Consider the following 22,864-nt stretch of genomic DNA (forward strand, 5'->3'; position numbering starts at 1 on the left):
TTTCTTTCCAGTATGTCAGCTAGACAGAAGGCAGAGCTTGGAGAAAAAGACTACAAAGTTGTGATGTTCAGACTGTGTGTGTGTCTATGTGTGTGTGTGTTGGGAGCAGCCGAGAGAGGGGACACAAGAGGACCAACCGTGCACAGTTTGCTCTGGGTATCCTGGTCCACGGAGCAGACATAGTTCCCATTTCATGTTGTTTTTAAATGTAAAAAAAGAAGCACGCGGGAAAGGCACATCCGGGGCTTTGTCAAGTTTCCACTAGGCCCTGATTTTCCTGAGTGATGAGCTCCCTGGAATGCAAGGAAATCTGACAAAAAAGGACAGGGTTCGGACAAACACTCTCTGCTAGTCCTCTGAAGTCACTGGCTCCAACACAGGACAGGAAGAGCTCTGGACCCTTGAATAATTACTCTAATTCCATTAGCAGTTCACTGCCTTTTTTAAGGCTACTGGACTACAGCTCATCTCTTCGTTTAATTAGTGAATTGGAGAAACGTATTTCCGACTATGGTGGGAATTAACAACCCTCATCTAAATTGTAATTAAGAATCCACTAATCATAAGAAAGGTGGGAAAGACCCGAGGGTGTAAAATCTGATCAAACGTGTAGACTGTGTGCTGGGAACATTTAAAGTGGTTTAATTTATCTGCCTTCATCTGTGGTGCTAATTCTGGAACAATGTATTTGTGATGCAAAATACACACTAGTTTAGGTTAGCAGTTCACTTAAGGTTAGGTCCATGCTTTTTGGTATTGCTAACACTTCTTGGTTTAAAGAATGAGAAGTGGAAACTAGACACACACACACACACACACACATATCTTACAAGTCGGTGTCAGATTCTGACGGGTATAGTGAAAGTATAAGTCGCTCAGTTGTGTCCAACTCTTTGAGACCCCATGGACTATACAGTCCATGGAATTCTCCAGGCTAGAATACTGGAGTGGGTAGCCATTCCCTTCTCCAGGGTATCTTCCCAATCCTGGAATCGAACCGGGGTCTCCTGTATTGCAGGTGGATTCTTTACCAACTGAGCTATCAGGGAAGCCCTAACAAGTTACACATTTGGGGGCCTTCAAATGATGTTGTTCTTTTTTGTATCAAATACATTATTCTTAGAGTAGAACTTCAAAAACAATCTCCATTTATCTTCTCAACAAGCATCAGATGATCTGGAATTGTCTCTAATATTAGCCCAGCCCAACTGGGAGGGGGTACCTTGGCTTCTAAATGGAGGTATGCTTCCTCCTCTAGGTCACCAGAGCCCATCTACATAACCTCTAGGAGGTCATCAGTAGAAGAACCATAATTATTAAGTAGTTTTCCTCACCAGACTGAATGCTTTTAGATCTGTATATGCACAGTGCTTGGCCTGTTGAAGATACTATTATATTTAAGTGAAATACACTTAGATGTGAAGCATAATTAATATACATATTAATTAATAATATGATGAGAGAAGAGAAAGGGAAGAAAGGAGAGAAGAAAAGAGGAAATAGGCAGGGGAAATGGGAGGAGAGAAAAGAGGAGACAGGGATTTCTCCATAATTTCTGAGTAGCTCGGAGACTGTAATTATGATTTTTATTTCTGATGATGGCCAAGAAAGCGGAAGTTGATGGTGGGAACCTGTGCAAGATACTCTGAGTATCCAGCTCTGTGCCTGCCTCCTGTTCTCTCAGTGATGCCCTCAGCCTGTATTTGACAAAAAAGTGAAAGTCACTCAGTCATGTCTGACTGTTTGCAACCCCTTGGAATTCTCCAGGCCAGAATACTGAAGTGGGTATTTCCTTTCTCCAGGGGATCTTCCCAACCCAGGGGTTGAACCCAGGTCTCCCACAATGCAGGCGGATTCTTTACCAGCTGAGCCACAAGGGAATCCCACAAAGAAGAGCCTTATTTTGTTTGGAGGTTTTAAAAAAAATAAACCTTCCAATCATCCAATAGAGTGGGGTTCCAGAAACAGAAAGGTTAACCGGATGGCTCAACCTAGCAGTTGCATCTTAGACACAGTCCTAATTCAAGTGTGATCCTATGAGACCTGGGGGAGAAGAAAGTGCCTGGGGTAGGGGGTCTGGAGGAAGGAACTGTGAGAGCTGCAAGCCATGAAAGGAAGGTGTTTTTAATTCCCCTTTATGAGGCTAAGGTACCACTTAGTAAAGGGCAGGAGAAAAATTAAAATGAAGGCTAACAACAGTGCTGCAGTGAGATACCATGCATCCATCACGCATTGGTCTGCCTCTCTCTTTGCTGAGAGCTTTGCAGGCATTAACTCTTTCCCTTCTTACAGCAGCCCTGTGACTTGTATTATTATCAACATCATCCTATAGATACAGTTCTAGACTTTCAACTGATCAGCAGTAGGTCATTCAGGGGAATTAAAATCCAGGATGCTATAGTTTAGCCACTACCCTCAAGATCACTGGCTGAAGAATTTGAGTCCTTGTTCTGCCATGAACTTGCCTGACCACAGGCAAGGTCCCTAACCTCCCAGAGACTCATTTTCTCATGCCTGGTGCTACATAAAGAGGAGTTAAATGGAATCTGTAGAATGAAGCTGACTGTAATTGTGCCACTTCTCTCTCAGGATTCTTTGGGGGCTGATGGGAAATATGAAAACACTAGAAATGCATCAGGCATAAAACAAAGGTGAGTCATGGTTTGCATGCCAGCAAACATTTCGAGTCCCATAAACCACCTCTGGTCAACCTGGTCTCCTTCATGGGAAAAGGAAACCTTGAACAACACAGCTTCTTCCCTTTTCACAAAATCTTCAGGTGAATATTGATTTTCCTTAACATTAAATTGAATCTCTCGTGACAAGGATTCACCAAAATGTGGGGTGGTGTTTATTAGGTGCTCATTCCGAGAGCACTTTGTCAGCCCTGTAAGGTTAAGCTGTTTTTTTAACTGACTTTATATTAATATTAAAAACAAAAACAAAAAAACCCTAAAGCCTCACATTGTCACTATTTGACATGAGATCTGAAAATGGTCCAGAACATCCTGTCTCAGAAATCTAGGCAGGAGATTGGCTTTAAAACTGTACTGTAGGAAACATGACAAAATGATATAACCAGAGGTGACATTTCAATTCCACAATCATGCACCATTCAGGTGGCCACTTCTGCTTTCTGAGAATGGTATTTATTCATCTGTACAAGAAGGCGAAGGCACTTACTATAGTGACGTACAGTAGCTGGCTGGTTCTTTTGGTCTGATTTTCTTGCTATTGTGTCATTAACAATTGTTTCTTCTAAAGATATTCATATTCTCATTTTCACTTCAAGGTGGGCAATCTTGTCAAGCATATTCAGTAGAAAAATATACCTTAAAAAATAGCCATTGATAACTTGGCTCTGGTCTGCCTGAAATTGCTCACACTGCTTGCAAATGTACAGGTATCAGTCCTGATAGTCTCTGATTTATAACAGCCATTGATCTTGGCATTTTAACGCTTGTTTCCTATTACTGACAGCCTCCATGTACAACAGAGATAAGCAGGAGAACACTCTAGTGATCCTTGCATCATGGCAGTCATTCTGTAACTCCACATGGATTCTGAAGGCAAATTGTAAAAATCCTCTATGACAGTCAAATGAGCAGAAAATTCTAGGGGATCTAGGGTTTGGTTCCACTACAGCCAGAGCAAGAAAATAACAGGAGCTGTCCAGGTGTATAGAACAATTTGTCTTACCCACCTATGCCCCTCTAAATTGGTAGCATATTGCCTATTAGGATTTTGCACCCTCTTGTATGGTAGCTGTGAATTCAGACCCTTGATCTGGGGAGACCTGGGTTCAAACTACCCTCTGACTATTAGTGATGTGACCTGGGAGAGTTAATTAGGTAACTTCTCTGAGCCTCCCTCTCCTCATCTATAAAAGTGGATAACAATACAAACTAGTTGCTTTGAATATTAAATCAACTTTAAACAGTATAAAAAACTCAATCAATACCAGTTGATAGTATTGTTATTATAAACTCCATTACCATCCCCATCACTTTCCTCCACTCCAATATTATCTATGCATGTTGTGTCTTGTCGTGTCCTAGAGATTACAGAAAATCCTGCACTAAAGAATAAAGGGGGGAAAAATGTGTTTTGTAGAAAACAAAGCAACAACAACAACAAAAAATAGCACCAAGGTCAGAGAGGAACAAGTATCGATCAGGAACTATCTTTTTTAATAAATAGCGTTGGCTTTTTAAAAAGTATAATTACTGTTAGCTCAGTATTTGAAGGTTTTCTTAGGTATGAACCACCCTGTTGAGATCCTGCTCATGCTGTGGACTGGCCTTAATCAGCTGACTCAGTTAAAGGTGAGGCCTGTCGTGGTGGGATTAGAAATGGAAAGGCTTGCCATTTGCAGCTGCAAACGGTCATGCTGACTGTCTACACTCATTTTGTCTCTGTGACTCTTAGGATTTGGGCTAACTTTTAAATTAACTTTCATCTGCTAAGTAATGAGCATATTGGTTTTTTAATATCACCGAAGTTTCACCTAGGAGCCTTTTCCTTTTTATTACTAGAATTATCTCTCCACTCTTCCCCTTCTTCTACAATCTAATAAAATAAAGCCTACTCAATGTAGTACACAATTCAGGATTTCATTATATCCTGCTTGATGGGAAAGACTATTTACACAGAGATAAAATAGCATGGCTTCACCAAGATCACTTCGTATGAGGAGAATGTAGTTTCATATAAAAAAACAGATCTTTTCCCACTTTACGGGCAAACCAGCTGAGTCAGTTTCTTCTCTGTGGAAGTCAAGAGTATTTCCTTAGACTTTAGAATTCTTTGAGAGTGTCTACATGTATCCAGGAATGGGTATATGCATGTTAGTTTTATGGTGCATACACACACACACACACACACGCACGCACACACATACCTTGACCTCTTTGGTGTATCTACCTGCATATCAGGGAGGAATAAGCCCAAGGTGGGTGATACTGTCAGAGATATTTTAAAATCATTAAGACCAGTAGCTCCAATTTGGGTACGGGGAGACATTTGTCCAGGGGCTCGAGTTCTGCTGATTTACTCTTCTTTTTCCACAGTAACACACTAAAGTGGTATAAAACTGATCTTTCCCTCAGTCCTTTAAACTTAAATCATGACATTTTACAAATAGGGGTTTCTCCCAGTGACCCTTCAAAACATGTTTACTTTAAGGCTTTGGTCTCTATAATATATAGATTCTTGTTGTTTAGTTGCTAAGTTGTGTCTGACATTTTTGTGATCCCATGGACTGTAGCCTGCTAGGCTCCTCTGTCAATGGAATTTTCCAGGCAAGAATACTGGAGTTGGTTGCCATTTTCTACTCCAGGTGATCTTCCCGACCCAAGGATTGAACCTGTGTCTCCTGCATTGGCACGTGAATTCTTTAACACTGCACCACCTGGGAAGCCCTAATATATAGATGAGAGATCTGTAAAATTTATTTCATTTACATACTCCTTAAAAGAATTTGTAAAAACTCCATTTGGATGAAGTTGACATATGATTTTTCTTTTTATTAAAAGTCTAAACAGTTGCAAGAATGCAATTTCTGGCATAAATAATGATATTTAAAAATATCTTCTATTGTATCCATTTTTAGATAAATTGTTAGTTGATACTCTTTATTACCCATTTAAAATTTAATAAACAAATACCTCTTTAACAGTTGGAAATTTTACATTTCTTTTTGTTCTCTTTGAACTTGTATTTCCATTATACTTCCTACACTGATTCACAGCCTCATATAACATGTATTTATTTTTTTATCTTGGGAAGGATTTTATCAGTCATCCTGTTGTATTTCAAAAAAATACATATCTAAATTTAAATTACTTTTGATTACCCATAACCCTAATGCTTTAAGGATCAAAAATTTCTTTTGAGTTGGGCAATCACTAAAAATATTATTAATGCACATAATAATCCAAAACAACATAAACGTATTATAAATGTTAATAATTATTAAATTTTAAAAGTAAAATTTTTACTAGAATTATATGGGCTTATTTTTTCTTCAACTAGTTTATCCATTTTTTTTTTTTAGTTTATGCATTTTTGAGGGACATATATTATTTACTTCTAAAATAGGACATGATTAAGCATAAATTTTATTTCTAATTTTTGTTGTATAGATGTGTTGAGAAGGCTTGCTGGCATAAATGAGTAGATGAGAATGAATGGGGTTTTATTATAATGATGCCATCAGTTTCTCTGAATTTATTCTGAGTAATATGTTCCAGATCACATAGTGATCTGTCATCAAAAACTATTTTTTAATGATCTATCCGTTGATTGGTAGATTAAGACTTTCTATTTTACTGAAAGGAAAAAATTGGAAACCTTCTTACATGCAAAAGGATACATAACCTAGGCATTTGAATCGGTCACTTTTGTCAGTACAACACCAATACTTCAAATTGTCCATTTTTTTTTTCAGCGCCTCCAATGTTTTGCAACCTAACAATGTACCACGTAGAAATATTTGGGATGTAAAAGAAGGATGTAAAATTTGGGATGTAAAAAGGTCCAGGGTCAGGAGTGGCAGCCATGAGGAGATACCCCATGTCCAGGGTCAGGAGCGGCGGTTGCGCTTCACTAGACTGGCTGCATGGAGAAACCCCACGTCCAAGGGCAAAGGAGAAGCCCCAGCAAGATGGTAGGAAGGGCAAATTTGCATTTAGAATCAAACCCCATTCCCACCAGAGACGCTCAGAGGGCTCAAACAAACCTTGTGTGCACCAGGACCCAGGGACCCCACAGAGACTGTGCCAGAACTGTGTTTGGGCGTCTCCTGTGGAGGTACAGGTCGGTGGTGGCCTGCGCAGGGGCAGGGGTTCAGGGTGCAGCAGTCTTGGGTATGGCATAAGCCGTCTTGGAGGAGGTCACCATTAACCCCACTGTAGAGCTGCCAGAACTTACACAGGACTGGGAAATAGACTCTTGGAGGGCACAACAGAACTTTGTGCACCAGGACCCAGGAGAAAGGAGCAGTGACCCCACAGGAGACTGTCCCGGACTTGCCTGTGGGTGTCCGGGAGTCTCCGGCAGAGACGTGGGTCGGTGGTGGCCTGCTGCAGGGTGGGGGCATGGACTGCAGCAGTGCATGCATGGGGTCTTTTGAGGGAGGTCAGCATTATCTTCATTACCTCCACCATAGTTTGGCCCCAGGTAAATAGCAGGGAGGGAACACAGCTCCACCCATCAACAGAAAATTGGATTAAAGATTTACTGAGCATGGCCCCTACCAACAGAACAAGACCCAGTTTCCCCTTCAGTCAGTCTCTCCCATCAGGAAGCTTCCATAAGCCTCATCCTTCTCCATCAGAGGGCAGACAGACTGAAAACCACAATCACAGAAAACTAACTAATCTAATCACATGGACCACAGCCTTGTCTAACTCAATGAAACTATGAGCCATGCTGCAGAGGGCCGGCACCCAAGACAGACAGGTCATGCTGGAGAGTTCTGACAAAATGTGGTCCACTGGAGAAGGGAATGGCAAACCACTTCAGTATTCTTGAGAACCCCATGAACAGTATGAAAAGGCAAAAAGATAGGACACTGAAAGATGAACTCCCCAGGTCAGTAGGTGCCAACATGCTACTGGAGATCAGTGGAGAAATAACTCCAGAAAGAATGAAGGGATGGAGCCAAAGCAAAAACAACACCCAGTTGTGGATGGGACTGGTGATGGAAGCAAGGTCCAATGCTGTAAAGAGCAATTTTACATAGGAACCTGGAATGTTAGGTCCGTGAATCAAGGCAAGTTGGAAGTGGTCAAACAGGAGATGGCAACAGTGAACGTCAACATTTTAGGAATTAGCAAACTAAAATGGACTGGAATGGGTGAATTTAACTCAGATGACCATTATGTCTACTACTGTGGGCCCTTAGAAGAAATGGAGCAGCCATCACAGTCAGCAAAAGAGTGCGAAATGCAGTACTTGGATGCAATCTCAAAAATAACAGAATGATCTCTGTTCATTTCCAAGGCAAAGTATTCAGTATCATGGTAATTCAAGTCTATGCCCTGAACAGTAATGCTGAAGAAACTGAAGTCAAACAGTTCTATGAAGACCTACAAGACCTTCTAGAACTAACACCCCAAAAAGATGTCCTCTTCATTATAGGGTACTGGAATGCAAAGGTAGGAAGTCAAGAAACACCTGGAGTAACAGGCAAATTTGGCCTTGGAGTACAGAATGAAGCAGGGCAAAGGCTAACAGAGTTTTGTGAAGAGAATGCACTGGTCATAGCAAACACCCTCTTCCAACAACACAAGAGAAGACTCTACACATGGACATCACCAGATGGTCGACAACGAAGTCAGATTGAATATATTCTTTGCAGCCAAAGATGGAGAAACTCTATGTGAACTATGAACTATGCCTGATGAACTATGGATGGAGGTTCGTGACATTGTACAGGAGACAGGGAGCAAGACCATCCCCCAGAAAAAGAAATGCAAAAAAGCAAAATGGCTGTCTGAGGAGGCCTTACAAATAGCTGTGAAAAAGAAAGGAAGTGAAAAGCAAAGGAGAAAAGGAAAGATATACCCATTTGAATTCAGAGTTCCAAAGAATAGCATAGAGAGGTAAAGCCTTCCTCAGTGATCAGTGCAAAGAAATAGAGGAAAACAACAGAATGGGAAAACAATAGAATAGGACTAGAAATTGTGTCAAGAAAATTAGAGATACCAAGGGAACATTTCATGTAAAGATGGGCTCAATAAAGGACAGAAATGGTAGGGACCTAACAGAGGCAGAAAATATTAAGGAGAGGTGACAAAAATACATAGAAGAACTGTACAAAAAAGATCTTCATGACCCAGATAATCACGATGGTGTGATCACTCACCTAGAGCCAGACATCCTGGAATGTGAAGTTAAGTGGGCCTTAGGAAGCATCACTACAAACAAAGCTAGTGGAGGTGATGGAATTCCAGTTGAGCTGTTTCAAATCCTGAAAGATGATGCTGTGAAAGTGCTGCACTCAATATGCCAGCAAATATGGAAAACTCAGCAGTGGCCACAGGACTGGAAAAGGTCAGTTTTCATTCCAATCCCAAAGAAAGGCAATGCCAAAGAATGCTCAAACTTTCACACAACTGCACTCATCTCACACACTAGTAAAGTGATGCTTAAAATTCTCCAAGCCAGGCTTCAGCAATATGTGAATCGTGAACTTCAGATGTTCAAGGTGGTTTTAGAAAAGGCAGGGAACCAGAGATCAAATTGCCAACATCTGCTGGATCATTGAAAAAGCAAGAGAGTTCCAGAAAAACACCTATTCCTGCTTTATTGACTATGCCAAATCTTTGACCGTGTGGATCACAATAAACTGTGGAAAATTCTGAAAGAGATGGGAATACCAGACCACCTGACCTGCCTCTTGAGAAACCTGTATGCATGTCAGAAAGCAACAGTTAGAACTGGACATGGAACAACAGACTGGTTCCAAATCGGGACAGGAGTATGTCAAGGCTGTATATTGTCACCCTGCTTATTTAACTTCTATGCAGAGTACATCATGAGAAACGGTGGACTGGAAGAAGCACAAGCTGGAATCAAGATTGCTGAGAGAAATATCAATAAACTCGGATATGCAGATGCAACACCCTTATGGCACAAAGTGAAGAACTAAAGAGCCTCTTGATCAAAGTGAAAGAGGAGAGTGAAAAAGTTGGCTTAAAGCTCAACATTCAGAAAACTACGATCATGGCATCTGGTCCCATCACTTCATGGCAAATAGATGGGGAAACAGTGGAAACAGTGGCAGACTTTATCTTTTTGGGATCCAAAATCACTGCAGATGGTGATTGTAGCCATGAAATTAAGAGATGTTTACTCCTTGTAAGGAAAGTTATGACCAACCTAGACAGCATATTAAAAAGCAGAGACATTACTTTGCCAACAAAAGTCTGTCTAGTCAAGGAGATTGTTTTTCCAGTGGTCATGTATGGATGTGAGAGTTGGACTATAAAGAAAGCTGAGGGCTGAAGAATTGATGCTTTTGGACTGTGGTGTTGGAGAAGACTCTTGAGAGTCCCTTGGACTGCAAGGAGATCCAGCCAGTCCATTCTAAAGGAGATCAGTCCTGAATATTCACTGGAAGGACTGATGCTGAAGCTGAAACTCCAATAATTTGGCCACCTGATGTGAAGAGCTGACTCCTTTGAAAAGACCCTGATGCTGCATAAGATTGAAGGTGGGAGGAGAAGGCGACGACAGAGGATGAGGTGGTTGGATGGCATCACTGACTTAATGGGCATGAGTTTGAGTAAACTCTGGGAATTGGTGATGGACAGGGAGTCCTGGCGTGTGCTGCAATCCATGGGGTTGTAAAAGAGTTGGATGCAACTGAGTGACTGAAGTGAACGGAACTGAGCTGAAAAGGATACTTTCCTTTTATAAAAGGGGAGTAGGTGATTAAGAAAGATATTTTCAGAAGCAGGCCATTCTCAGTAAGATAAATGTTAGGCAAATGTACATATGAAGGCTGAGAAATACATTTCTTTAAAGTTATCTACACCATGTACCCCTCCAGGGGTTGTGGCATCCCCCGAGGTGTCTATGTGTCTCTTACCCACTAGTTTGGTTTCACCCAGGAGAGTCCTTGAACTACTGTGTAAGGAAACAGGAAGTAGGGTGGTTTGGTGGTATGTGCATGCTAGGTCTTTTCAGTCATGTCAAACTCTTTGCGAACCCATGGACTGTCTGCCAGGCTCCTCTGTCTATGGGATTCTTCAGGCAAGAATACTGGACTGCATTACCATGCTCTCCCCCATGCGATCTTTCTGACCCAGGAATCAAACCAGGGTGTTTCCTGCATAGCAGGCAGATTCTTTACCATCTGAGTCACCAGGGTTGGTGGTGGAAAGAGACAAGATGGGGGAGAGAAAGAGAGATTGAAATTCAGAGACAGAGAGCTACATCTTCAAACTAAAGCACTCTATGACCAGTTTATCATATACTAGAGGAACAACACATTTCAAGTAAGTACAAGTCATGCTGTCTAAACAACCAGTGAGAAAAAAATGATCGATTAACTCTGTAATACTGGAGTTACCAATAAATCTGCAGCAAGCCTCACTACTCTTTCCATGACCTCATGAGATTTCCAACCATCTATTTCAGAAGAGTTTCTAGCAACTCTAATGATACTTCTCCAGTACAGGGGCACAAAATATATGACAGGCATCATATTTCTGTTTTAGATCTAAGGGATCTGGATGAAAAAGAACGTGATTGCTTTTCAAATACCTGCCCTGAGGACTCGGGTAAACCCTTGAAGCATTGGAAGAAAGAAATTAGAAACGACAGAAAAAATCATTTCATAAAGCAAACCACTTACGATGAGTGGACCCCGGTTGTTCTCTCGATACTTGTTCTGGAAGAAAATGTAAACGACAGTGGCGGCCAAGGAGTAGAGGAAGGCGAAGACAGCGACGGTGACGAAGAACTCTGCCGAGGATGAGGAGTCCCCAATCAGGGACACCTTCTGTCGTTCCTTCCCCTCGCAGGTGGGCACCTCGAAGGTCACCTGGTGCAACCTAAAGTATCAGAGATACCAGAGAGGGGAATCATTAACATGCCAAGGAGAGAACGCGAGAATGGCAGTAAGTGAGCTTGAGGACTTTCCTGGTGGTCCAGGGGTTAAGACTTCATCAGCAGGGGGTTGATCCCTGGTTGGGGAGTTAAGATCCCACATGCTTCGGGGCCAAGAAAACCAAAACATAAAACAGAAGTAATATTTTAACAAATTCAATAAAGGCTTTAAAAATGGTTCATATCAAGAAATCTTAAAGTGAGATTTGATTTGGGACCTTACAGTGGCAAGCCTCTGTGACACTGAGAACTTATAGAGGTTACAGTTGTGATTGTGGCAGTGGATACTACAGTTAAATATCATTCCACTGGGCTCCACAGTAGCTAATTACATTAAAGACAGGGAGAAGGGAAGGGGAAAGTGAACCTGAAATCGATGACGGATTAGATTATGACATTCTCTCCCTGAAATTCTCCAGTGCTTCCTTATCATACTTGGACTCATACCCTAACTCCTAAACATGACCCATCAGGGCCTGGTTTAGGGTCTTTTCACTGACTCTTCTCTTTTCCTCAATCACTCTGTTCCCTGACATTGCCCATGGCTGGTTCCTTTGCAGCACTCAAGTGACAACTCAAAATGTCATCTCCTGGGAGAGTCTTTTCCTGACTATTAATCTAAAATAGCTCCTTTCCCTTAGACATTTCTATGATATCAACCTGTTCAATGTCATTCATAGCACTCAATACCAGCTACATTGCCTTGGTGATGTATTTTCTTGTTTGTTTTTGTTTTTTCCATCTTTCCTGGATTTGGGATCTTGATTTTCTTCTCTGTAAATCACGAATCCCTGACTCTGGTTAGATACTCAGTAAACAGGACTTGGATAACTAAACGAACATTCTTGATTCTGTAAGATGATTGATAGACCCTAGTTTGACTGAACTTTGAGACTTTCTATTTTAAAGAATAAGATCTATCAGGATAGCATTCAGGATCATAGCAGCTTATTGTTGTTGTTGTTCAGTCGCTAAGTCATGTCCAACGTTTTGCACCTCCATGGCCTGCAGCATGCCAGGCTTCCCCATCCTTCACTATCTCCCAGAGTTTGCTCTAACTCATGTCCACTGAGTTGGTGATGCCATTCAACCATCTCATCCTCTGTCGCCCTCTTCTCCTCCCCTTTCTCTATTACTTAATAGAGAAAAATAAGATTTGGGAGGGTAGTAGTATAGGAGCCAAAATTAGGTTTCTTCAGAAATGCCTAAATCATTTCTTGAGTATTGGAAGGAACTTGGAAATAGAAATGAACAAGAGTAAGCAATATCAGTAAAGGATCATCTGGAAAAATAACCTACAAAAGTAACAATGATAATAAAACCATTGATGAACCTGATAAACTCCCAACTTAAGCTTAAGGAGTATTTCTCTTACTAAGAAAAAGCTAATTCCTTTAAACAGATTTGTTGTGTACATTCCCCTAGATAATACAAAAATAATAAAAGAGTAATACCAGTATAACTAACATACCCAAGCATTTATGTGCCATATACTATGTTGTATATGTATTATTTCATCTGATGCTCACAAAAAGCCTTATGATGTAGGCACTTAATTGTCCATTCCCCCTTTATACATGAACATACAGGCTTAAAAAAGATTAAATGATTTGTGCTAAACCACAAGGCTAGTAAATAGGGCCAGAAAATTTTAAACTGTTATGTCAATTTGCTTCTGTTGATTACTGAAAATATTAACTAGGATGAATTTTTTAAAAAGTGGAGCCCATGGACAACTAGCATAACTATAAGTCCTGCTAAAAATGTTTATTCTGGGGTCTGTCTCAGAGCTACTGAATTGAAACTGTTAGAAGTGTAGCCTAGTTGACAACCAAAACAGGAAACGCCAATCCCCCTTATGTCTCAGAAATCTATTCTTTTTCATTTACTCTTTGACTTTAAAAAAATAAATAAATAAAATAAAATAAAATACAAAACTGTTTACATTGTCCACTTGATTTTGCTTATTTATACTGAGCCTCCTCCTGTTTCTTATAAACCAGAAAAGTGTACAGCTGCAGTAAAACTCAGGGAAATAGAAGCATTCATCATGGTTATACTGTAGAGACTCTTTCTTTCCCTTGCCAGACATACTAAAATATTTCTCAGTAGTTGAGTCTGTGGGAATGCTGAAAAAGGAAATAAATTTAAAAGGTAATCATGCCAATTATTCTGGTAGAGGTGATTTTCAGATAATGAGCCCCCCCCCTTTTTTCTCACTGTTATGTAATGGATCATTCATTCAACTCATTTTTAACAAGAAGCTTTGTAGTTCACACAGTGTCTAGATTCTGGGGATAAAGTAGGGAACAAAGATATATGGGCTGGGCTCTGTGCATGTTGAACTTTGAGTTTAGAGGGAAAAAATGGCTTTTCTGAGAGAAGCCCAAGACTAGTTTGGGGATGAGGTGGTCAAGGTAAGATTCCTTGTAAAAGTGATTATTTAAGCTGCAACTTGAAAAGTGACTAGAAAACTGTCTAGACCAAAAGTGGAGAAAAAAGCACAATGAAATAGGACTTCAGAGCCAGTAGGATGGTTATAATCAAAATGATTATAAAACTGGAATGAGACTGGAATAACAAGATAGGATTAGAATAGGAAATTCCATAATTTGGAAAACAGTCTTGCAGTTCTTCAAGTGGTAAACACAGAGCTATGGCATGGTCCAGCAATTCCACTCCTACATATTACATATCCAAGAGAAATGGTAACATTTGTCTGTACTAAACTTGTACTAGAATGTTCATATCAGCATTATTCATAATAGCCCCGAAGTGGAAACAATCAAACATCTTCAGCTGATGAACGCATAAATAAAATGTGGTATATACTCATAGGGTGGAATATTATTTATCAATAAGAAGGAATAAGTACTGATACATGTTACAGCATGGATGATCCTTGAAAACCTTATGCTAAGTGAAACAAGCCCGTCGCAAAAGACCATAGATTGCATGATTCCATGTAAAGAGAATGATCAGAATAGGCAAATTTATGGCAATAAAAAGCAGGCTAGTGTTCACCAAGGGCTGGCTGGTGAGAACTGGGGATGATGGCTAAGTGGTACAGGATTTCCTTTGGGGGTAACAAAAACACTTTAGAATTGATTATGGCGATGGAGCCTTATGCTGTTAAACATTACAAGTCATTCGACAGTACATTTTACATGAATGAATGCTATGCTATGTGAATTATATTTCAATAAAACTGTTAAAAAATAGAGATGAAAGAGCATGTACCAAGACTCTGCAAAAGCAAGGAGCACAGCACATGTAAAATGATGAAATATGGCTTGAAATTGGAATATGGCAGGAGAGAATATGAAAGTTGTAGGATGAGATGGAAAAGTAGCCAGAGACCCTCAGTGCTGGGTCCTGTGGGTCAGATTATAGACTTGGGTCTTTTATCTTTTTTATTTTTCCTAGTGATGACAACTTTAGGGTTTATTTCCTTAACTTTCAGATATAACATATAGTATGTTTATCATATTTTACATTATGTCCCTAGTATTTATTTATTTTATAACTGGAAATTTGCACCTTCTGAATGCCTTCATCCAATTCCTCCCTCACCCCCAGTAACCACAAATCTGATTGCTTTTTTCTATGAATCTGTTCATTCATTTTTGAAGTGTAAGTGACCTACAGCACTATATTAGCTCCCATTGTACAACAAAGTGATTTGATATTTCTACACGTTTCAAAATGATCACCATGATAAGTCTAGTCATGGTATTAAGATATAAAGATATTATATAGTTATTGACTATATTCCCCACACTGTACATTTCATACCTGTCACTCTTTTTTTTTTTTTTTTTGCAACCTCTTAATCTCCCTCATTTAGTTCTCTCCTCCTCCCACCCTCCTTCCCTCTGGCAATCACCTGATTGTTCTCCTGTTCTCTATATCTATAACTCTGTTTCTGTTTTGTTATGTTTGAGCATGTTTTGTTTTTTAGATTCCACACATAAGTGGAAATCATGTAGTATTTGTCTTTCTCTGTCTGACTTATTTCACTAAGCGTAACACCCTTTAGGTTCATCCATGTTGTCGAAAATGGTAAGACTTCATTTCTTTTTTGGCTAACTTTCCATTACACACACATCTTCTTTATCCTTTCATCTATTAATGTGCACTTAGGTTGCTTCCATATCTTGGCTATTGTAAATAATGATGCAGTGAATATGAGGGTGCATATATCTTTTCTATTTGTATTACTATTTTCTTTGGATACATACTCAGGAGTGAATCTTTATCTGAAGACCAATATTGGAAAGATTCCCTTATAATAAACAACATGTAAAACAATAACAGGCAGGACCACATCACCTGTGGTGACTATTTAGAAACATGCACACCTCCTGTCCAGGTGTCAGGATCTGCAACGCTTCTAATACACCAGATCCCTCAGTTCACGTGGAGACATTGGGTCTCCAATTTTTGAGTATACAGAGAGCAGCAGGAAGGGGGAGAATAAAATAATTTTTTTCTATGCAATTCAGTGGAATACCAACATTTTCCTCATTGCTAACTTACTGTATTGATTTACAGTAAATGTTAATGGTGCTTAAGCACAAGGCAAAAAAAAAAATCACTAACAAATTTGCTGTGCTTATTAACATTAATTATCTATAGCTTGGTACTTAGCTTGAAGCCACACGGGTAAAATCAGGACCAAGGGGAAACAGAAGTGAAGCTGTATGCTGGTGCCTGTTCTGAGGAAGGGAGTGGGCATCACTCATAAAGAAAGAGCATGTCAGCTGAAAATGGTCTGAGCACAATAATTCATGTCACTAAACACTTTGAATGCTATGGGATGGCATTTATTACTAAACATATATATTTAACCAGAAAGGTTCTTCTAGGCAACAGTTACATTTATACACATAAGTTTGTATGCTTTATTTTGGAGAGAGAGATTTTAGAGTCACCATATGTTTATCAGTTATAATAACCTTGGAAGCAAATATCATTCATTCAGAACCTAAACAATGGGGAAACTCTTCTGTACAGATAGTGTCAGTTGATGGAATCTGAAAGCTGATGGGCCTACCTCTGTTCTTGTGAGGGACTAGTCAGGAAGCAATCGCTGAGACTGCAAAAGGACCAAATCCAATTTGTTGATTTCAAATGTCTAATGCCCTTCTCAGCTGGCCTGACTCAATCAAGAGGTACTTGAATTTCACTGGGTTTTACTACATTGTGCCTATCCACAAAAAAACCCCATGTGAGAGTAGATTTTTCCTTTTTCTTTTTAAAAACTTACCAACACTTAAACAGAGCCTTTTAAACATTTCACTCCTGCATCAATTAAATTAAAGGAACTGCTGGGCACCCACAGTTTTTAATTCTATTTGTAGGGTCTGAAAAAGTATTAAGCAAGTTGGTGTTACTTTATTAATAAAAATATTTATGACAACCAACAACAACATTTTTCAACCTCCAGGCATTGTATTAGCTTCTTTACTGCTCGTGTCTCACTTAAAGATCATAACAGCCTTCTCAGGTAGGTTCTATCTGCCCCCATTACACAGATGAGGAAACTGAGTCTTGAGGTAGGTAGTGAGCTTACTGGAGGTCAAACAGGTAGTGAAGGGCAGAGGTGAGTCTTGGATGCAAGCAGATTAGAAAGAGCTATACTAGTAAGTATGACACTTTCTTGCCTCTCTGCTTCAAAAATTACAGCATCCTTAGATTTCGAGCCAAATATTTGTATAAAAATGACTGAGCCAGCTTTCCCATGCCCTCTAATCTAATGGTAGACAGATAGTTTACACTGAATAAGATTCTAAACCAATATTCGTTCTGCTTCCACCTCACAGCACTTGAATTAGGCATCGTTCAAGGTACCCAGCAATGACAGAGTTGAATTCCTTTAGGCCGACCAACAGGAAGTCATTAAAAGCATCTGAGTTTCCAAATTTTGTCCTGGGTTATCCTAACATTTGCTTTATAAGTAAGCAGAGGGCAATGAACCTGACTGCCTCAGGTACTGAAATGATGACCATCATAGCATCTGTGGTTCTTTATAGGAGGAGAGTAAAGGACAGCACAGATTCATCTTCAGATAGCACTGTGCCAGTAAGGGCATCTGGTCATAAGACTTTTGAAATTGTGGACAGTATGTTTCACCAGGTGCGGAACAAAATAGGACTTAAGCTCCTAACATTATACCTGGGGGTGGTTCAGTGCAAGACAGTAATGACACATCCCAAGGGTGGTGACCCCACCCAGGAGTAAATGCAGGAAGCATTAAGGTATTGGGGAGAAAGTAGCTGCCACAGAATTTCTGACAGCCAGGATTAAAGTGGCCAAGCGGAGATCAGAGGGCAACCGGCAAATCGTGGTGCTGAGCACACGTCTCCTCACAAGATAATTTTCTGTAGCCCCTGTTTCAATCTTTGCACCAGTTGATAAAGACTCAAATCCTCTTGCTCTACTTCTTCCTCTCTTCCCACCAGGAAATACTGGTATTTGCCTGGTTTTTAGATTTTCTTTTCCTTTGCTAGTCATACATGTGTATGTGTGTGTATGAGTGCATTTATGTGCACATTTGCAGACACCTCTACTTGCTCAGCCTGTATAATTTGCAATATAAATGACTACAAGATCCTGTGAGTTTACATACACTTTTAAACACATCTCATTTTTTCTTCCCAGCAACCTTCTTTGTTTACAGATGAGAAAGTTGGAGGTCAGACAACTTGAAAGAATCACCGAAGATCACCCAGATGGCAAAGAGAAGATGCAAAAGTCTGCTATGCTCAAGTCCTCTATTCATTCACAAGGGATTTGTTGAGCCCCATGCGCCAGTCATTAGAGAAGCTAAGATGGGATGGCAATGAGTTGTGAGGAATTATGGTTGTGGCATGAGGTGTGGCAATGAGGAGTGAAGATTATACAGAAGGTTGAAAGGGACAAGTCCCCTCTGACTGCCATTTCCCCTGGTTTTCTTACTGAACCTGAAGCATGGCATTTGGTGACGCTACTTAGGACAGTGATGGTGAGCCCACCTCTCCTACTGCTGGGTGCTGATCACCAACTGACAACTTCTTTGAGCACATACTAGGCCAGGCACCAAGCCAAAGGCTTTCATGTATTATCTCACACCTTCAAACTAGATAAAGTGGGTACTATTTCCCTTCTTTTTAGTGGAGAGGAAAGTGAGGAGCACAGCGGTAATTCAACTTACTGAAGCAAGGCCTTCAAACAGAGTGTGTGTGTGTGCTGCATTGCTTCAGGAGTGTTCAGCTCATGGGCTTTAGCCCACCAGGCTCCTCTGTCCATGGGATTCTCCAGCAGGACTACTGGGATCCATACTGCCTTCCCAACCCAGGGATCAAACCTATGTCTCTTACGTCTCCTGTATTGGCAGGTAGGTTCTTTACCACTGGCGCCACCTGGGAAGCCCAAAACAGAGTGTACATGACCCCAAAGCTTTTACTCTTAATCTCCCACATGAAAAAAATACTATTCATTGTTTTTTATCACTCACCTATTTACTGACTTCCCACAGCAAGGCTGCCCTTTCTGAGAGACTTCTTGCAGTCAGTCATGGCTCAGATGGTTGAGAATCTGCCTGTAATGCAGGAGACCTGGGCTGGATCCCTGGGTCGGGAAGATCCCCTGAAGGAGGAAATGGCTACCCAATCCAGTATTCTTGCCTGGAGAATTCCATGGATAGAGGAGCCTGGCTGGTTACAGTCCACAGGGATGGAAAGAGTCGGACACGAATGAGCGACTTTCACTTTTCACTTTCCCTCTCTCTATTAATCTCCTCTTTAGGTTGTTTCTTAGCAGGAGAGTGGTCATGGGCTGAATGTCGGAGGATCTGGGATCTGTGATATTCTGTTCCACGTTTCCTGGGCTCAAATTGTTTCTCAAGACTCACACATTGATTATAGCAAGGATTTCCTTTATGCCACCAGCACCTCTCAAAGTGTATTTTTATGCTGTGGTCAAAATCTGGGGAGTGTCTGACTTCATGGAGCCTTAGGTACAGGATCTATTTAGGGTGGAAAAGGCAGAAGACAGGGACAGTGTGAGGTCTGAGAAGGGTCTTGGGAAACATGCCAGTTGCAGTTGAGAGCTGAGAGGAGGCTCCAGCATCTGCTCTCTGGTTGCTAAAGCTGGACACAAGTTTGAAGTCCTCATCCTGCAAAGGAACCTGGAGAGACTCTGTCTGAGACACAGGACTCTGATCGGAAGCTGAAAAGGATCCGCTTACCTGGAATGCCTCTGTGGACAAAAGGGGTCATTACTAAGCGCTAACCAATGTCAAAGAAAGCAAAATGAAGACAGTTCAGGTTACAAATATCCTTTGAGGAGCACCTCAGGGATTTTAATGATGCTCTCTGTTACCAGGAAGGTCAGTGGACCCGCAAGTGGTACCCACACTCCTGTCTGCTAGACATGAGCGCTGATTTCCAGCTTCCTTATTTTCAGGTAAGAGGCATTGCTTAGGCAGCCAGAACCACTTTTGCAGATGTTTTTGCCCTAAGTTTGAATCATCTCCAAGACTTGCAAAAAAAGCACATCAGGAATTCACTAAAAATATTTTCATAAAAGAAGAAAACAAAACTAAGGGAAAGAAAAAACACTGTATATATTTCTGCTCTTAAACACAAGGGCTTATCTCCTTGATGTGACTCTGCATTAAATGAACTAAAGCTTATTGGTTTCCATCGGAGAAACTTTCTATTACTTTTTTCTGTTCTTTACCTTACCATTAGGGAAGATACTTTTTTTCTTAAGGAGAATATTGGGCAGAGAGAACTGAGCTAGACATTGGAAAATGCAATTAAGGTTATTGCAAAGAATACTCTTTTCTATGTAATTTGCTGTGCTTGTTCACATGAAGATAAGGCTGGAAAATGACTGGCTCTCCCCGCTAGTATGTGCATATCAGTTCCATGGGCCAGAAAGATATTAATCCAATTTACTGAAAGTGCACTATGCTAGAAGGATCTTTTCAAATTTCATCCCCCCTCCACAAGTTTACATTTGTATAGATTCAAAGTAAAATGGTAGACTCCAAGGTGATTAAAAAGAAATGGATCTGTGGAAGCCGGGGCATGGCCTGGAGTAGGACTGAAAGAAGAAAAACTCTCTGAAACCATATAATGACTTGCAAAGAGGCACTGCCATTCTCATAAGCTATGATTTATTAATTTTAGTTTCTTCAAATAGAGTTTGAGTCATAGGGAACTCAGACTGCCACTACATTGTCAAATTAAAATAGATAATGAGGTCATTATCTGTATATTTCAGGGAAATTTTTTTTTCCCCTTCTTGTTTGCCTTCCCTGAACTATGGTGCTATACTCAAGTGAATTACGAAAGAAGTCTCAGAGTTTTGTTTTTTTTTACACTTGAATGTCCAGGCAACTGCCTCTCTCTGTCCATTTTATCTAGTTAGTATAGAAATAAACAATTTCAAGGCTTCAACTAAAAGATTTTTATATTTGGAACACATACAGGTCACGTGGGAGAGGACTGCAGAAATCCATCTGAGCTGACCTTTTGTTTAGAGTTTAGGTCAAACTGATTTGATTTATTAACAGTCAAAATATGCTATGTATAAAAGTTCAATCAATACAGAAATGATTAGAGAAGGAAAATGTATGGTTTCTCATAATTTCATTTAGTATTAACAACTTAAAAGATGGAAATCAAACAGGGTCTTTAAACTGCTATTTATTACCTAATAAGATGACCAGCAAATACCTTAACTTTTTAGGAAGAGCTACCATATTCTTAAGTCTTATAATATACCTAAAGATCCCTGGGTTGAATCTTTTCAACCCAGAGATTGAACCCAGGTCTCCCACATTGCAGGCAGATTCTTTACCGTCTGAGCCACCAGGGAAGCCCAATATACATACAGGATATATGAATTATCATATTGTATAGAATGTCCTATATTAGTGCACATCACATAATATTTTTCTTAATGGTCCTCCAGTGGTGGAAATTTTATTTCCCATCTTTAAACACTGAAACAATGCCTTGAACATGTATCTGTGGGTATCTGTGTATTCTTTGGATAAATTTCTAGAAGCAGAACTGTTGGGGAAAGGATTTGTTTATTAGTCAGGGTTCTCCAGGGAAACAGTATTAATAGGATATATATCATAAGGAATTTAAGGAATCTATTTTAAGGAATTAGCTCATGTGAGTGTAGGGGCTGGCAAGTCTGAAATGCACAGGGCAAGCCAGCAGCCTGGAGATCTAAGTAAGAGTTGATGTCACGAACTTGAGTCCAAAACCTGGAAAAGCAGAATTTCTATGTTGCACTCTGAAGGCAAAATTTTCCCCCCAACACCCCCCTTTTTTTTGTACAAGAAATCTCAGTTTTTGCTCTTCACATCTTCTACTGACTGGATGAGACACACTCACATTATGAGATAATATATTACATTTATTGTAAAGAAAGAAAGAAAGTGAAGTTTTTCAGTCCTGTCCGACTCTTTGCGACCCCATGGACTGTAGCCTATCAGGTTCCTCTGTCCGTGGGATTTTCCAGGCAAGGATACTGGAGTGTGTTGCCATTTCCTTCTTCCTGACCCAGGGATTGAACCCAGATCTCCAGCATTGTAGGCAGACGCTTTACCATCTGAGCCTCTAGGGAAGCTTTATTGTAATGCTTGCATGTAATTGGCAATTGCAGTTGCTACTACTAGGTAAACTGCAAACAGTTTCCAATTCTCAAAATTCAAGGCAGAAGTCTAATTACTAAAGTTGATTTTTTAAAAATCCAAATGCTTTCAAAAAGAAGAATTCCAAGACCTAGAAATACAATGTGTTCTATTACTATACTGCTCTGTCAAAAAGTCACTCTTATCAGGCAGTTATTTGGTCATTTTCTTCTTCTGCCTGCTGTCATTTCATTCTTCACATAATAACAACCTCGTTGAATGTTCAGGATAGGGAAACTAACAGAATCCTTGCTGGGAAGGAAATTCAATATATCTGCCAGATTATAATAAAATAAGCAGGAATCGTTTATACGTATAGAACAAAATGCAATCTCCTTTAAACCACTGAAAAGCCTGTCAAGTGGCCGTGAAGTTGTAAATTTCCAGTTCTTCAGGTTGTTAATATTACCACAAATACACAAATTCTTTTTTGCGGGGGAAAAAGTCTAAGGCATAAGGAAACACTGTTCATCTTAGTTAACTAAACACAGTTTGTCCAATAAATTTATCAGCTCAGGATGGAAACTGCTCTTCATTGTCAGCAAA

The 22,864-nt window shown here is 40.2% G+C and overlaps 1 protein-coding gene across 2 annotated transcripts in view; it reads right to left on the reverse strand.

Annotated features, from left to right (window-relative positions):
* SYNPR (synaptoporin) overlaps positions 1-22,864 on the reverse strand; it is a 284,287-nt gene that overhangs the window by 40,032 nt on the left and 221,391 nt on the right. For both annotated transcript variants that reach the window (XM_043442963.1, XM_043442964.1), the window contains one exon: positions 11,366-11,564. In XM_043442963.1, coding sequence (XP_043298898.1) covers positions 11,366-11,564 — 199 coding nt within the window. The remainder of the gene's footprint in view (positions 1-11,365; positions 11,565-22,864) is intronic.

Source organism: Cervus canadensis, chromosome 22, assembly GCF_019320065.1.
Source record: "Cervus canadensis isolate Bull #8, Minnesota chromosome 22, ASM1932006v1, whole genome shotgun sequence".
Lineage (NCBI taxonomy): Eukaryota > Metazoa > Chordata > Mammalia > Artiodactyla > Cervidae > Cervus > Cervus canadensis.